This window comes from Spermophilus citellus (assembly GCF_964194105.1).
Source record: "Spermophilus citellus genome assembly, chromosome: 11".
NCBI classification, from domain to species: domain Eukaryota; kingdom Metazoa; phylum Chordata; class Mammalia; order Rodentia; family Sciuridae; genus Spermophilus; species Spermophilus citellus.
This window is the reverse complement of record NC_138192.1, coordinates 73,579,712-73,598,475: the sequence shown is the minus strand read 5'-3', so window position 1 is coordinate 73,598,475 and position 18,764 is coordinate 73,579,712. Positions and strand designations below refer to the sequence as shown.

The window sequence follows — 18,764 nt, the reverse complement described above, 5'->3', positions numbered from 1 at the left end:
AATTGCTTCACTTTATGTAACTAAATAAATACAAATGTATTTGGATTGACGAAAACATTGAGCACTTAATTTATGATCACTCTACTAGCAAATAAGATTTGAAAGAGGTATGGTACTCAATACTACTTCGAGACATATAATTTTGGCTTTGAATTTGCACTCATTATTTCTGATTTTAAGAAGCAACAAATATAAAATGCACCTAGCACCAGGTACATATTAAATGTATCAGGTTCTTTTCCCTCAGTGCAAAATAAAATGAAAAAAAAATTTACTGGTTTCTTATATCCACCCTTATTCCTGACTAACTGTAAAGTATCCTCCAGAAGAAGTAGAGCTACTTTGCAAGTTGAGCCTCAGGCCCTGGAAAACTGGGCAGATGACTCTACCTTCTCTTCTTTTATAGTCTTCTAAATGTTTGGGGTTTTAACAGACAAAAAAGGGGAAAGAAAAGGAAAGAATCTTGATTGTTTCTGATCCTGAATTTAAGAGACAGGATACTGTGCTATTACACAGATGTTTTGTTATATTTTTGCAGTTGTTTTCTCATCAAACTTTGAGCTTCCTCACTGAAAAAAAAATTTTTCAAAGTTTCAGCTCAATGGCCAAAAACATTTTTATTTAGAACTTATGGAATAAAAGCACAAAGGCTTACAGAGGGCAGATGTCACTATGGAAACATGCCCAGTTAGAACTAGTTTTCAAAATCTTACATATGTAAGACAAAAGCCTCAAATAGAGAATACAAAGCCACAAAATATACTTGAAGACTGAAGTTTCATACAGCCCAGAGAGAAATGATCTTTTTATCAGGCACAACTTTGGTTTAAACTTTCTGATGATTTAATACACCAGCTGTGTACTTTGATTTTGGTGAAACTCAGTCAATGTTTGGATTAAGAGCTTTTGAACATGGGCAATTCCTGCCAAAAGCCTTCTGAGAGAAGTTTCTTCTTGTTCAAGGAGACAAAGGATATGGGCTCCATCACCTTATCTTTCTGAGTTCTTTTTTTTTTTTTTATAAATATTTTTTTTAAAGAGAGAGTGAGAGAGAGAGAGAATTTTAATATTTATTTTTTAGTTATTGGCGGACACAACATCTTTGTTTGTATGTGGTGCTGAGAATTGAACCCGGGCCGCACGCATGCCAGGCGAGCACGCTACCACATCCCCAGCTCTCTCTCTGAGTTCTTTAAAAATAAGTTAGGCTGAAATTAATTAACAACTTTATAGCTCCCTGAAGGCTGAGGCAATTCCTGGGACAGGTTACCTTAGCTACAAGTTGGAGCAGGGGCAGGATCACTAGGCAATGCTGAGCTGACGTGGATCTGGGGCGATCAGTCTGGGCCTCTCAGAACACACACTGAGCCCGAATCGGCTGAATTCAAGCTCCCATTTGCCTGCTTCCCGCAGACAAACAGCTGTGACTCAGCACTAATCCATCCGGCTGAAACAACTGGTCGGCCCTTCTGTTCCTACGGAGGTAAATGCCAACCGAGCCTTCATAGGTAGTGGCCACAGGTTTGAAACGGGGCTTGGGAGAGACAGTAAGGACCCACCCGTTGCATTGGTCGTCCGGCAAAGGGAAAGGAACTGTTGCCATTTGCAAGAGATACCACTATGGCAGAGAACTGACGTCACCAGACTGCGGCGGAGGAGATAACTTCATTGAAACTTGCAGATACAGGTGTGTAATTCCCTAGCCTTCCCTCTCCACACATCGGGGAAACCTTAAGGGCCCCTCCCAGCTCTCCCGTGAGCGCGATAGCCAGACCGAGGGAATCAGACGTGGCGCGGGACCCAGGCGCGGAACTCCCGGCTACCGCTCCCACCAGTGCTGACAACTGAGGTCTCTTGCACCAGCTACCGGGGGCGTGGCTACTGGAGGGCAAGTAAAATTCGCTGAGGATTCTCAGCCCCAAGCTCTACAAACTTAGGGTCTAAGGGAATGGCAAACAGGGAGAGTGTGCCCAGTCATTCATGAAAACAGGGCTCCCGGGAGCAGCAGACCTGGCGTGTAGCCAGTATTGTGGTGAGCGGCACCCGTGAGAGGGGCCTGGCTAGAGGAAAAGTGGGGAAGTGACTAGACACAAGAGGAGGCCCTAGGCACTCAGGATTGGAGACTTGCCCAGTCTGGGAGGAGGAACTGCTGCACAGTGATTGGTTCCTGCGTATTGACAGGAGAAACTTGGCCTGGTGGGCACAGCGCCACCTACTGGAAGAGAAGTTAATCAAACTCTAAGACTGCATTTATTAGTTTTTTTTTCTCTTTTTTTTTGATTTGGGTTTTTTCTTTCATTTTCATTTTTCTTTCTTGTTGTTTTTTAATTTTTTTTACAATTTTAATAAAATTTTTTTTCTTCTAATTTTAATGTTAATTTTTAATTATTTTTTTAAAATTTTTTTTCTTTTTTTATTTCCTATTATTTTTCTTCTTTTGTCTTTTCATTTCTTTTCAATTTTCTTATTCCCCCTTCCTTGAATTCTACCTGCTTACTCTCATTCTCTTTAGTGACTTCTTCCCTTCCCTTCTAATACCTTTCCTCCCAAGCATCAAATAAATTTATAGGAGTAACAGTAACTCAGCAGTCAAACAGAACAAGAAGTAACATGAGAAACTTGAAAAAACAAGGAAGAAAAGGAGTACAAACAATGCAGGACAGCCTAAATATTCAGGAGGACCTAGAGTCATCAGAAAAATGGTCATATAAAGAACTCAAGGAACACCTTAGAGAGATGGAATGGAACCTTAAAGAGGTTACGAGACAGCAAATTCAAGCAGCGAAAGAACACATTGAGAATGAATTACATAAACAGATAAAAGAAGAAGTTAAGCATCTTTATCAGGAGACAGAGATTATAAAAAATAATCAAACAATAATTCTAGAAATGAAGGAAACGATAAACCAAATTAAAAACTCAATTGAGAGTATCACTAACAGAGTGGAGCAAGTAGAAGCCAGAACGTCAGATAATGAAGACAAAATATATCATCTTGAAAAGAGTCTAGCCAACTCAGAAAGGCTGGTAAAAAGTCACGAGAAAAACATCCAAGAGTTATGGGATAACATAAAAAAACCAAACTTACGAGTCATCAGGATAGAAGAAGGGACAGAGATTCAAACCAAGGGAATGAGTTACCTGCTGAATGAAATAATTACAGAAAACTTTCCAGAAATAAAAAAGGAAACAGATATACAAATTGAAGATGCATACAGGACACCGAGCACACAAAATCACAGTAGACCAACGCCAAGACACATTGTTATGAAGATATCCAATATACAGAACAAAGAGGAAATATTAAAAGCTAAAGAGAAAGGAAGCAGATTACATTCAGGGGTAAACCAATAAGGTTAACAACGGATTTTTCATCACAGACGCTGAAAGCGAGAAGATCCTGGAACAACGTAATTCAAACACTGAAAGACAATGGATGCCAACCAAGAATTCTGTATCCAGCAAAATTAAGCTTCAGGTATGACAATGAAATAAAAATCTTTCATGATAAACAAAAGTTAAAAGAATTTGCAGCCAGAAAACCAGCATTGCAAAGCATTTTGAGCAAAACACTACACGAGGAAGAAATGAAAAACAATAACCAAAACCATCAATGGGAAGTGCCTCGGTAAAGACAGAGGGCAAGGGGAAAGATAATCATGGAGAAACAAACTAAATTTTTTTAAAAAAAGGATAAATAATCAAACATGGCTGGAAGTACAAACCATATATCAATAGTAACTCTGAATGTTAATGGCTTAAACTCTCCAATAAAGCAACATAGGCTGGTATCATGGATTAAAAAAACAAATCCAACAATATGCTGCCTCCAGGAGACACATCTGATTGGAAAAGACATACACAGGCTGAAGGTGAAAGGATGGGAAAAAATATACCACGCACACGGTCCTCGTAAGCAAGCAGGGGTGGCCATCCTCATATCGAATAAAATCGACTTCAAGACTAAGTTAATCAAAAGGGATAAGGAAGGACATTATATACTGTTAAAAGGAACCATTCACCAACAAGACATAACAATTATCAATATTTATGCACCAAATAATGGTGCTGCGACATTCATAAAACAAATTCTCCTCAAGTTCAAGAATCAAATAGACCACAACACAATAATTATGGGTGACTTCAACACACCTCTCTCACCATTGGACAGATCCTCCAAACAAAAGTTGAATAAAGAAACTATAGAACTCAATACCACAATCAATAACCTAGACTTAACTGACATATATAGAATATATCAACCATCATCAAATGGATATACTTTTTTCTCAGCAGCACATGGATCCTTCTCAAAAATAGACCATATATTATGCCATAGGGCAACCCTCAGTAAATATAAAGGGGTGGAGATAATACCATGCATTTTATCTGATCATAATGGAATGAAACTGGAAATCAATGATAAAAGAAGGAAGGAAAAATCCTACATCACATGGAAAATGAACAATATGTTACTGAATGATCAATGGGTTACAGAAGACATAAAGGAAGAAATCAAAAAATTCTTAGAGATAAATGAAAATACAGACACAACATATCGGAATCTATGGGACACAATGAAAGCAGTTTTAAGAGGGAAATTCATCGCCTGGTGGTCATTCCTCAAAAAAAGAAAAAACCAACAAATAAGTGAGCTCACACTTCATCTCAAAGCCCTAGAAAAGGAAGAGCAAAACAACAGCAAATGTAGCAGAAGGCAAGAAATAATTAAAATCAGAGCGGAAATCAATGAAATTGAAACAAAAGAAACTATTGAAAAAATCAACAAAACTAAAAGTTGGTTCTTCGAAAAAATAAATAAGATCGACAGACCTTTAGCCATGCTAACGAAGAGAAGAAGAGAGAGAACTCAAATTACTAACATACGGGATGAAAAAGGCAATATCACAACAGATGCTACAGAAATACAGAAGACAATTAGAAATTATTTTGAAAACCTATATTCCAATAAAATAGAAGATAGTGAAGACATCGATAAATTTCTTAAGTCATATGATTTGCCCAGACTGAGTCAGGAGGATACACACAATTTGAACAGACCAATATCAATGGATGAAATTGAAGAAGCCATCAAAAGACTACCAACCAAGAAAAGCCCAGGACCGGATGGGTATACAGCGGAGTTTTACAAAACCTTTAAAGAAGAATTAATACCAATACTTTTTAAGTTATTTCAGGAAATAGAAAAAGAGGGATCTACAAAGAAACTACTAGAACTAATAAATGAATTCAGCAAAGTGGCAGGATATAAAATCAACACGCATAAATCAACACGCTGTATATCAGCGACAAAACTTCTGAAACGGAAATGAGGAAAAACACTCCATTCACAATATCCTCAAAAAAAATAAAATACTTGGGAATAACCTAACAAAAGAGGTGAAAGATTTATACAATGAAAACTACAGAACCCTAAAGAGAGAAGTAGAAGAAGATCTTAGAAGATGGAAAAATATACCCTGTTCATGGATAGGCAGAACTAACATTATCAAAATGGCGATATTACCAAAAGTTCTCTATATGTTTAATGCAATACCAATCAAAATCCCAACGGCATTTCTTGTAGAAATAGATAAAGCAATCATGAAATTCATATGGAAAAATAAAAGACCCAGAATAGCAAAAGCAATTCTAAGCAGGAAGTGTGAATCAGGCGGTATAGCGATACCAGATTTCAAACTATATTACAGAGCAATAGTGACAAAAACAGCATGGTACTGGTACCAAAACAGGCGGGTGGACCAATGGTATAGAATAGAGGACACAGAGACTAATCCACAAAGTTACAACTATCTTATATTTGATAAAGGGGCTAAAAGCATGCAATGGAGGAAGGATAGCATCTTCAACAAATGGTGTTGGGAAAACTGGAAATCCATATGCAACAAAATGAAACTGAATCCCTTTCTCTTGCCATGCACAAAAGTTAACTCAAAATGGATCAAGGAGCTTGATATCAAATCAGAGACTCTGCGTCTGATAGAAGAAAAAGTAGGCTCAGTGCTAGGAGCCACAAGCAAATAATATGATGCATGGCACCTTTGGTTGTAAAGTGACGCCAGCTAGCCACTGAGATGATATGATTATGTTAAGATTTACATTCATATGGAAATTGGACTCCTGCTGTTCACCTTGGCCTGCTACCGGACTCATGTTACGGGACTCCTGGAGAGCTCCCATTGGTTGGGGAAGGATAGTAGGAGGGAATTCCGGGGGAGGTCCGGGGGCCCCTCCCCCCCCGCCGGTCTGGGACCGCGCGGTTCCGGTAGACGCGCGCGTGGGTGGACCAATTCTGGCTTGCTGGCGCCTACGGAGTATTGGCAGCTTTTTCAAAAATACAGTTTTGTTCCTGCTTGAGTGGCTCGTGATTCTGTGCCCAGCCAAGACTGCGGCAGCTCAGATCTACATATTGTGGGGTCGGGCTCCAAATTCCTTAATAGGACACCCATAGCACAAGAGTTAATAACAAGAATCAACAAATGGGACTTACTCAAACTAAAAAGTTTTTTCTCAGCAAGAGAAACAATAAGAGAGGTAAATAGGGAGCCTACATCCTGGGAACAAATTTTTACTCCTCACACTTCAGATAGAGCCCTAATATCCAGAGTATACAAAGAACTCAAAAAATTAGACAATAAGATAACAAATAACCCAATCAACAAATGGGCCAAGGACCTGAACAGACACTTCTCAGAGGAGGATATACAATCAATCAACAAGTACATGAAAAAATGCTCTCCATCTCTAGCAGTCAGAGAAATGCAAATCAAAACCACCCTAAGATACCATCTCACTCCAGTAAGATTGGCAGCCACTATGAAGTCAAACAACAACAAGTGCTGGCGAGGATGTGGAGAAAACGGTACACTTGTACATTGCTGGTGGGAGTGCAAATTGGTGCGGCCAATTTGGAAAGCAGTTTGGAGATTCCTGGGAAAGCTGGGAATGGAACCACCATTTGACCTTGCTATTGCCCTTCTTGGACTATTCCCTGAAGACCTTAAAAGAGCATGCTACAGGGATACTGCCACATCGATGTTCATAGCAGCACAATTCACAATAGCTAGACTGTGGAACCAACCCAGATGCCCTTCAATAGATGAATGGATAAAAAAAATGTGGCATCTATACACAATGGAGTACTACGCAGCAATAAAAAATGACAAAATCATAGAATTTGCAGGGAAATGGATGGCACTAGAGCAGATTATGCTTAGTGAAGCTAGCCAATCCCTAAAAAACAAATACCAAATGTCTTCTTTGATATAATGAGAGCAACTATGAACAGAGCAGGGAGGAAGAGCAGGAAGAAAAGATTAACTTTAAACAGAGACATGAGATGGGAGGGAAAAAGAGAGAAAAGGGAAATTGCATGGAAATGAAGGGAGACCCTCATTGCTATACAAAATTACATATAAGAGGTTGTGAGGGGAATGGGAAAATAAACAAGGAGAGAAATGAATTACAGTAGATGGGGTAGAGGGAGAAGATGTGAGGGAAGGGAAGGGGGGATAGTAGGGGATAGGAAAGGTAGCAGAATACAACAGTCACTAATATGGCAGTATGTAAAAATGTGGATGTGTAACCGACGTGATTCTGCAATCTGCATTTGGGGTAAAATTGGGAGTTCATAACCCACTTCAATCTAATGTATGAAATATGATATGTCAAGAGCTTTGTAATGTTGTGAACAACCAATAAAAAAAAATTAAAAAAAAATTAAAAAAAAATAAGTTAGGCTTATTCTGTAAGCCAGGTCTGGTTGTGTGCACCTGTATTTCCAGCTACTCTGGAAGCTGATGCAGACAGATCACTTGAGCCCAGGAGTTCAAAGCCAGCCTGGGTAACATAGTTAGACCCTATCTCAAAATCAATCAATCAATCAATCAATGAATCTATATATCTATCAATACTAGAGATTTAACCCACAGGTGCTTTACCACTGAAAATCACCCCCAGTCCCTTTTATTTTATTTTGAGACAGGGTTTTATTAAGTTGTCCAGACCAACCTTGAATTTGAGATCCTTTTGTCTCACCCTCCAGAGAAACTGGAATTATAGGCATGTACCACTTCACCTTTCTTGAATTTTTTTAAAGTAGACATATAAGAAGAAATAGACATATAAGAAAAAATAGACATATTTAAAAACCAATAATGTTAGGCTTATATATTTACTTAAACATACTAGAAAATAATTTTATTACTCTTTTGTGTTGATTTGGATTGCCTATGTTATCTGGAAGAGTCTGCCTATAAACTTTGGCTAAGTTTCCAGGAATAAAGGCCTTATGATGGAAATTGGAAGACAGAAAAAATGGAAGAGAAATAAAAACTATATTTCAAAGACCTTAAAAAAAACTGTGAACAGCTGGGCACAGTGGCATGCAGTTGTAATCCCAGTGACTCAGGAGGCTGAGATAGGAGGATTGCAAGCTTGAGGACAGCTGGGGCAAATTAGTGAGACCCCTGTCACCAAATAAATTTTAAAAATGACTAGGACTGTCACTCAGTGGTACAGTGCCCCTGAGTTCAATCTCCAGTACCACAAAAGCAAACAAACAAAAAAAGATGAACAAAATTCTTTAAAACTTTTATATTTTTATTTTTTGCATGTTTACTGTTTCTGGCTAGAATTCCTTATCATTCTTTCATTCTGCTTGAATAGAATCTCAAATCCCAGGTGGTAGTTTGCCAGTTTCAATCTCAGCTGCTTTCCTAATTGGAATGTTTAAGAAATCCAAAATTATTAAATTGTATTTATTATATTTTTTAGTTGTAAATGGATCTTTTATTTTACTTATTTATTTATATGCGGTGCTGAGGATGGAACCCAGGGCTTCAAACATGCCAGGCAAGTGCTCTACCACTGAGTCATAACTCCAGCCCCCAAAGTATTAAATTTTATAACCACATTACATGTATTGTTATTGTGAAAATGGTGGAGTGTGTGTACATGCTCATGTGCATGTGGTAGAATAAGGCAAATGAGTTATAATGTGATAGTCTAATTCTACCATTTCAGGTGATCTTGAAAACCAGGATACTTTCTGTGGGGAAAAGAGCCTCCAGCTGCCTGGCAGAAGAGGTTAGGCAAACACCAGGGTGCCTTTACCATTTCCCTATCATTGCTTGAACCTTACAGAATTTTAACTCTAATAAACCTTCTCCTGCCTTTAAGTTATTATTATAACATACTTTATTTTAGGCTTAGAAAGAATAAACTATCCAGTGTCAATAAGCACCCCTCATGGCAGACTATGATCTTGAAATATCATTTCTCACTAAAAGAAACCAGTGCTGCTCGGACAAACACTTCATTCCATGTTTAAGGCAGGAACTGTACAAAATGATCTAGGAGCATCTTATACCATACAGCAAAGAAACTATCAAAACCAATTAGGAAGTCTGGCATGGTGATACAGTCTTTCAAAACTTAGAATGAAGCAAGAGGCTCATGAGCTTGAGGTCAGCCTGGATAACTTAACCCTGTCTCAAAATAAAATTAAGCAAAATGAACAAACAAACAAACAAACAAACAATCTGCAGAAGCATCCACTGGCTCATGACAGAATAAATTGAGCATCAGTAAGAGGAACTGCAGTGGACTGAAAAATGCCAAGTATATTCAAATCCATGAGTTCATAATGATTTTTAAAAACAATAAGTCTAATAAGTCTATAGCATCCTATAAGGTTTATTTATCAAACTGAAAAACAAAGGCAAGATTCAAGCCTTTATCCTGCATCTCCTACACAAATTATGTCTCTGGGAAAACATTAAGTAAATGAGGGAAATTTTCTTTTTATACAAGTATTTCAGCAAATACACCAAGAAGAGCAGAGAGCATTGGAAATCACCATTTTTGCATTCTCTAATGAGTTAAGGATCTAGGTATTGAGCATCTATGGCCACTAAAAGCAGTGTCTTTCGACAAACACACAACCACCACCTACATAACAGTCTTAACATCAACAACAATCAAACTTGAATCTGAATAGGTCTTTAGACCTTTGAACCTATAAAAATGCAGAGGACAGGGCTGGGGATGTGGCTCAAGCGGTAGCGCGCTCGCCTGGCATGCGTGCGGCCCGGTTCGATCCTCAGCACCACATACCAACAAAGATGTTGTGTCCGCTGAGAACTAAAAAAAAATAAATATTAAAAATTCTCATTCTCTCTCTCTCTCTCCCCTCTCTCACTCTCTCTTTAAAAAAAAAAAATGCAGAGGACAGAGGAACATGCTAAACTACACAAAAGGAATGTAATAAAAAAAATGTTGGGCAAGTAAGATATATGATCCTACTTCTTCAAAAATCCATTGCTAGGTGTTAAAAAAAAAAGAGAAAGAGAAGAGATGGATAGGAAGCATAGAATAAAAAGGCTAAAATATAAAACAAAGCAAAGCTAATTAATAGTGTTTAGGGATTACACATGGGTGGTATAGAGAGTTGAGTAGTACCCCCCTGCTATTCCCACCCCTTGGAACCTATGAATGTTATCTTAAATTAGGATGTAATTAAGTTAAGGATCTTGAGATGAGACAATCATCCTGGATTATCCAGGTGGCCCTAAATTGAAAGATAAGTGTCCTTATAAGTGTTAGGCAAAGGGAAATTTGACACAAAAAGAAAAAGTCCCAGGATGATGTAGCCTAATGGGGCGACAAGTTAAGGAATGCGGCTGCCAGCCACCAGAAGTTGGAGAAGAATGGGCTCTTCTAGAGCCTCCAACAGTGCAGGCCTGCTGGCACCTTGATTCCAGACCTCCGCCCCCAGAACTCTGAAAGAATAAATTTCTGTTGTCTTAAGCCATCAGTTTGTAGTAATTTTTTGCAACACAGGAAAGTAGTAATACAGATAATAATATTCAGGGGGAAAATGAAAATATGACTATAGAAAGTTGGGGACACTCATGGAGGGTGTCTGGGGTGGTGGGCAAGGTCTTGTCTCCTAACATGGATGTCAGCTGCAAATGAGTTTTGCCTTTTAATAACGTATTAAGCAGTATATTTGCTTCACATGGATATTTGTATTTGTATAATATTTATTGGTAAAGATCTTTTAAAACATCAAACCAAATACTCAAATGTCTGTAAGGTCCCACAATCTCTCAACTGGGAAGAAAGTATGACTCATTTCCACAATGAGGAAGTGGGAGGAGGAAAAAGTTAAAGGACTAGAAAAGGGCTGTCAGAAATACCCTTCTGGGAAATCAGAAATACCACTTTGTATAAATGGATTGTCCAAGAAATAGAATTTATCTGTGGACTTCCTAATGAAAGATATATTTCACATCTGAAAGGCTCTGCTAAGTGTTCACAGATTATACAGGCCAGCTGGCCTCATAAATGTTGGTCAGTATAGGTTGGGGTGGAGGATAATAAATAACTGGCTGTATTCTAGGAAGATTGATTTATACAGCACTGGTAATTTCAGATTTCTAGTAAGAATTTCTGCAGGCACTTGTAGGTATACAACCTTGTGGTCATGTTTGAATTTCAAGGTAGAAGTTGAAATGCTGGCAATCCTGTATATACATCAAGGTGCAATTTACAGTGACTCTTCTTAGGTTAATCCAGAATAGTCTCAGGATGTCACAAACTAGAAGCTATGATATTCACCCGGGATTTAGCAAAGCTCAGCACTATCCTAGTGAAACCCCAAAGAGAATATTTTTTTAATTCAGAGGGCTAAAGAGTTAACAGCTCATGACATACAATTTCAACATAGCACTGAAACTCAGACTCAGAAACTATGATAATGTCCCTGGTTTTCATGAAGAGTTTCATTAGAAATTTTATATTCATTATTACATTGTGAAATTTGTTATTCATTTTTTTCTTGTATTTTTATAATTTATGCATCCCTGATTTTACTGAGGATTATTAGTTAGGTGATGCTCTATTTATTGCCTATAATCCCAGTGGTTCAAAAGGCTGAGATAGGAGGATCAGAGTTCAAAGCCAGCCTCTGCAACAGTGAGATGCTAAGCAACTCAATGAGACCCTGTCTCTAAATATAAAGTACAAAATAGGGCTGGGGATATGTCTCAGTGGTTAAGTGCCCCCCTGAATTCAATCTCAGGTACCACAAAAATAAATAAATAAGGGTTGGAGTTGTGGCTCAGTGGTAGAACGCTTGCCTAGCATGTACGAGGCACTGAGTTTGATTCTCAGCACCACATAAAAAAATAATTAAATAAAGACAGTGTGTCCATCTAAAATAAATAAATAAATAAATAAATAAATATCTCTCACATATGGAATTTCATATTGAGCCTTTCAAATATACATTACTAAGTTATGTTCTTTACTATTGTGATATTGTGATAATTCATGAAGTTTTTTCAGTAGTGATAGTTTTATAAAAATAATATTCTTGCCTTTAAAAAATTTTAGTTGTAGATGGACACAATACCTGTATTTTATTTATTTATTTTTATGTCATGCTGCGGATCGAACCCAGGGCCTCAACACATGCTAGATGAGCACTCTACACTGAGCCACAACCGCAGCCCAATAATAGTCTTGTCTTATAGAGCTTTACTTCCTAGCTGTCAAACTGTTCTCCTCTTTCTTCTGCTCTCCCCGCCCCCCGTTTTTTTTAACCTATTCAGTACCTTGCCGTTCTCAGGATCCCTCATATTTTGTTTTTATTTTTCTCCTTTCTGTTAGAATCTCCTCTCAGAAAAGCACAAGATAGGGGCTGGGATTGTGGCTCCGCAGTAGAGCGTTACGCTAGCACGGGTGGAACCAGGGTTCAATTCTCAGCACCACATTAAAAAAAAAAAAGGCATTGTGTCCATCTATGCCTAATAAATTAATAAACATTTTTTTAAAAAAATAAAAGCACAAGATAAATTCATCCATCTGGAACTGTAAGTCAGGATAAGACTTAATATATTATCTGTGGCAGACAGAAAAATGGCCCCCTAAAGATGTCATGTCCTAATTCCTGGAACCTGTGAATACGTTAGGCTACATGGCAAAGGGCCATGGAGGTTGCAGATAGTTAAGGTTGTTAATACTCACATAGCAAGACCTATTCCCCACTTCAACCCTATAGAACTATAATAAACTTATATTGTTTTTTAAAAACATTTATTCTTTAGTTGTAGGTGGACACAATACCTTTAAATTTTTATGTGGGCTGAGGATCGAACCCAGTGCCTCACGCATGCTGGGTGAGCCCTTTTCCTCTGAGCCACAACCCCAGCCCCTAAAATTACATTGTTTTAAGTGACTAAGTTTGTGGTAATTTGTTATAGGCTGAAAAGGAATATAGTCTTCAAAAATATTTACATTTATAGCAAGGGACAAATCCCTTGTTTTTTAAAAAATTTTATATTTACTAAAGATTATTGAATTGTACACTTTATTTTATTTCTTGCAATGCTGGAGATCAAACCCAGGATCTCATGAATGCTAGGCAAGTGCTTTACCACTGAGCTACATCCCCAGCCCAGCTTGTTTGACATGTTTGTGCTTTTTTGGTTGTGAGAGACAGAATCACAACTCAAAACAATAAAAGGGTCTCCTGGTTCACATGACCAAACTATGGACAACACAGGGATGGAACTGTAAGGCCTAGAAGCAAGATATATCAACATCATCCCCATTCCTGGTCACAATAGCTTCTCTATCACTCTCTTCACTCAAACCTCTCAGGATGAGAAGCTACAACAGTCCAAGGGTAAGGATCACAAGGGGAGGGAGTTCAAGCATCAGCAGACATGGTCTTTGGGAGGATAGAAACTCCAACCTGTGTGTACTGTGACCTAAGAAATGAAGCTGGATTATTGAACATCAAACATTTTCAGGCTAATAAAATAGGTACAATAGGTGTTTTTGGTTGCTCTGCATATGTTATGGGGGAGGATGGGGACAGACAACCTGGTAACAGGTTGTCTACTACTGGGTTACCTGGGACCTGAAGGCATCAGATAGAGGGCAGTCTTCTTTGCAGGCTGCCTTATCCAGCTCAGGCTGCCATACCAAAATACCATAGACTGGGTTGTTTAAGCAACAGACATTTATTTTCTCCCAGTTCTGGAGGCTGGATCCAAGAAGGCCTTATCCTCAAGACCTCATTTAACTTTAAGAACTTCCAGGGGGCTAGGGATGTGGCTCAAGGTAGCACGCTTGCCTAGCATGCGTGAGGCAGTGGGTTCGATTCTTAGCACCACATAAAAATAAAATAAAGATATTGTGTCCACCTAAAACTAAAAAATAAATATTAAAAGAAGAATTTCCATGAAGTATTTGCCCTATCTCTGAAAGGGGCTAAGGGCTTCAACATATGGATTAAGGGAGACCACATTCAGTTCATAACACAGATACACTTACATGAATGTGAAAACAAAGATTAATATACCTTTAAGCAAGCACCCCAGATGTTTTCTTTCAGTTTCAGCTAAAAATAAAACCCATGAGAAATAGCAACTCTTAGAATTTGAATACTTAAGAGTCATCTTAATTAAGTCACACTTAAAATCATCTCCACAATTTTATTTTATACAAGTGTCTACCCTCCCAAAGCAATAGCTTTTAAATTTAAATACAGTAAAATATTTTCCATTCATACTGCAGTAATCTGAAACTTGAGATAACTCACAGGAATTTGTGTACCTTCCTTAATCCTCTGTTCTGCATACAAATCAATAGCAAAAAGGAATGTTTTTAGAAGCTCAAGTTAAATGCCTGAGATCACAAAGCACCCATTTTCAAGATGCTTCAATCACCCCCAGAATGCTTTTCTGTAAAAATAACTGTTCTTTTACCCTTCAAAAAAATATACTAGGGCCAGGTGTGGTGACACACATCTATGGTCCCCTGTACCTTGAGAGGCTAAAGCAGAAGGATCACAAGTTCAAAGCCAGCCTCAGAAACTTACTGAGGCCCTAAGCAACTTAGTGATACTGTTTCAAAACAGAAAATAAAAAGGGGTATCGGTGTGGGTCAGTGGTTAAGTGCCCCTGGGTTCAATCCCTGGTATTAAAAAAAAAAAAAAGAAAAAGAAAAAAAAGAAACCATACTGGATATGTATATGAAATGGCTGGACCTTGAGAACACTAAAGAAAAAGGCATGGCCCATGATCTCAAACCTGTCCAAGAGACCTACTATGCATCCATAAATTATAAATTTTCTGAATATGACAATGGGAGTTTTATTGGAAGAAGCTGAAACATTCAAGAAAGAATTCTCTGAGGTTAGAGTTGATTTAGAATTTTACAGAACCCAGGTAAGTTGATTTAGAATTTTACAGAACCTAGGTAAGGAGGTGGAGGTGACTGCAACTGTCCTCATCTGTCTCTAAAACACAACTGGGCAACATATTACTAGTAAGCATTAATTACTAAATGTTCTTGAGAGCAAAAAAATGGTCCAGAATTCAATTATAGATCGAAATAGTCTATAATTAAGTTGTTTCACTAATTCAGACTGTCCTTCAACCCAATTGGCCCAAATTCAAGCAGTCTTAACCATGTAGACAGTGATTCATTTATTTTTATTGAAAATGCAAAGTAATACTAAAGAAAAGTTTTAAATAAATTAAAAATCATTCCATATCTCCTCACAGTAACACAACAAATTTATTTTGCATATTACCTTCCACATGCATAGACTTCACAGCCACAGATTGTGCATACTGTTTTGTATTGTGCTTATTTTACTTATCACATTATAGACATGCCCATGTTTCTACAGTCTTTCAAATAATTGTTTTTATATCAGTATACTTCATTATTTTATTAGCTGTCTCTTTGACATGTAGATTTTTTTCTCATTTTTGCTATTACAAATAATGCAGACACAAATATCTTCATGCATTTACTTTTTCTTGTATAATTCTTTAGTTTAAAAATCTGTAAATAGAATTTATGGAGCAAGGAATACAGTCATTTTTATGGTCCTTGTTGCATCTATGTAAAATGTCATCTGAAATGAATGAACTAAACAGTGACTGTACAAAAGTCTGTTTTTTTTTTTTTTAATGAGAAGTAGTTTTAAACTTCAGTATTAAAAGTGAAAACCAATTATTGTCTCTTTAAAAAAAAGGAGTGTATGGAATAGACGGTCTCACAAATAACTAAAAGTTTTTATGAATTAACTTAAGCGGTGCTTCCTAGCTCATCTCAAGTTACGGCAGGTATAGGAGGCACAAGGGAAGATGGACAAAAGTGTTCCTGGGAGGCTTCAGTCACCCTGGCCTTCTCTCTAGCTTCAAGGCTTAAGGGGATCTGTTTCTAGACACATCTGTAACCATCAATGCCAGTGTGCATAGGTCAGGGACTCAAGTCACAAAACCTAGTTAATGACAGCTAGAAAATGAATGCAAATTTCTTCTCCTCAATGTATTTTCTACTATATCACAACTGATCCACACGCTTTCTGGTTCTAAAGTTCAACTTTATATGCAGAAAAGTATCTATACTTAAAAAAGGATTTCCCGACATGCTTACAGACCCCTTAACTAGCAATTTACATCAAAGCTGAACATTAAAAATAGCCTTCAGCATCAGCAAATATTTGACTATTTTCTCTACAAATTTTCAGACTTGCTCTTCTTTTAATTTTAGTTTGTAAACTCTGAACAGTTATAATCTTTTGCACAGTACTTTGTATATCTCTGATAGTCAGTAAATAAAGAATACTAACAATAAATTATATACACTACAGAGGAAAAAAAACTAAAATCAGTCCACATTCTAAATAATTCTAAAGGGGAATTATTTTTTACCTGTTGATTTTGTAGAGGTAGAGAAGAGTCCCTCTTCAAATTTCAAATTCCTGCTAGCTAAACAAAAACCTTAAGATACACTACCTGTGATATCATAGGCTCTTAAGACATATTTCAGTATAAAGAATGATTTCTACCTACACCCAGTGCTGATGCTACCAGGAGGTAAAGATTCAATGTAAAGGTTCTTTACCAAGTGTCAAATATTCCATACTACCTTTGAAAAGCACAGATTATAGGGGTTAACCCTACTGATTCATCTGTATATTTATATAAGTTTTTTCTTGACCATAAAATACTGGGTTTGAGAATACAATCAGGAATTAAAATTTACCAATCTCTTATCACGTTCCAGACCACAATGACAAGTAAGAGACTCCAAAATCTGCATTCTTCTTACTACACCTCCAAAGAGTGATTACTTGGTTAATTCTGGCAGATCTAATCAGACATTATACACACAAACACACCCATGAGACCGCATGGCACTTGGAAGATTACCCACTATTTCCCACTTATTAAGATCTGGATCATATTTCTCAATGCTCTGAAGATATGTTCCCTTCGAGTAGGAGTATCCTCCAGTGACATAAATACATCCATTCATGATGACGGCGCCACACTCCATCCTCCTCTCCATCATGGGAGCTATTTCTCTCCATTCATTTTGCTCTGGATCATAGCACTCCGTGATTGTAGTCTGTCCACCGACTAGATAGAGCTTATTTTCAAATGGAACTGAGCACAATCCATATTCTTTTAAAAGACAAAAGGAAAGAGCAATTTTTTATTAGAATAACAAATAAATGAGTCACCATGGTTTGGTGACATAATAATCCTGTACAATTTATCACACACAAATAGAGCATTGGTGATATTTTGATTCTGACACAAACTACTGCACACTAAAGCTGTTATGGTTTAGATGAGGTGTCCCCCAAAAGCTCATGTGTGAGACAATTCAAGAGAGCTTAGAGGTGAAATGATTGGATTATGAGAGCCTTGACCTAATCAGTGCCTAATCAGCCTGCTAGGGATTACCTGAGTGGTAACTGTAGGCAGGAAGGGAGTGGCTGGAGGAGGTGAGTCATATACTGGGGTATACTTTTGGGGGTATATAATCTATCTCTGGAGAGCAGAACACTCTACTTCCTGGTGCCTGAGCTGCCTTCTTCCACCACACTTTTCTATTATAATGTTCTGCTTCACCTTGGGCAGAGCAATAGAATCAGCTGCTTATAGACTGAGACCTCTGAAGCAGTGGGCAACAAATAAACTTTTTCTCCTCTAAAATTGTTCTTGTCAGATCTTTTGGTGGCAACAGCAAAAAAGTTGACTAAAACAGAAACTTAAAATCCAATTCCTGCCATCTGATTCAGATGACCTGTTCCCATCTCTACCCATCATCCCTTGGGTCATTCTTTTTTTTTTTTTTTTTTTTTTTTTTGCATGGGATCAAACCCAGGTAGCTTAACCACTGAGCTACATCCCTAACCCTTTTTTATATTTATATTTAGAGATATGGTCTCACTAAGTTGCTGGCTTTGAACCTGTGATCCTCCTGCTTTAGCCTCCCAAGCCTCTGGGATTATAGGCATAGATCACCACACCCAGCTTATTATTTTTTATTTTGAGATAGGGTCTCCCTAAGGTGCAGAGTGCCTTGCTAAGCCAGCTTTAGCAGGCTGATCCTCACACCTTAGCCTTCTGAGTCACTGGAATTACAGGTGTGCACCATAGCCCCCATTATATTTCATCATACCTTAATTCTCCCCATAGTACTTCTCATCAATTGGTATGATTTCTGTTCATTGTCTCTTCTCTTTCAAGCAGTGTAGGATATCTGTCCTACCAACTACTCCATTCACAGTTGGAGAAGGACAAGTGTCTGGTACTTTTAAGGATTCAATACATGTCTGCTCGATCAATGAAAAAATTATAACTTGTACCCTCTTATACTCCAATGCATGCCCACACTACTGCGAAAAGCTTACAGGTAAG

General features: G+C 37.7%; 1 protein-coding gene across 2 annotated transcripts in view; it reads right to left on the bottom strand.

The window, feature by feature from the left end:
- Nucleotides 1-17,147: 17,147 nt before the first annotated feature.
- LOC308631131 (kelch-like protein 23) overlaps nt 17,148-18,764 on the bottom strand; it is a 41,766-nt gene continuing 40,149 nt past the window's right edge. For both annotated transcript variants that reach the window (XM_081262088.1, XM_081262089.1), the window contains one exon: nt 17,148-17,519. In XM_081262088.1, the coding sequence (XP_081118214.1) occupies nt 17,209-17,519 (311 nt within the window). In that variant the 3' untranslated portion in view covers nt 17,148-17,208. The remainder of the gene's footprint in view (nt 17,520-18,764) is intronic.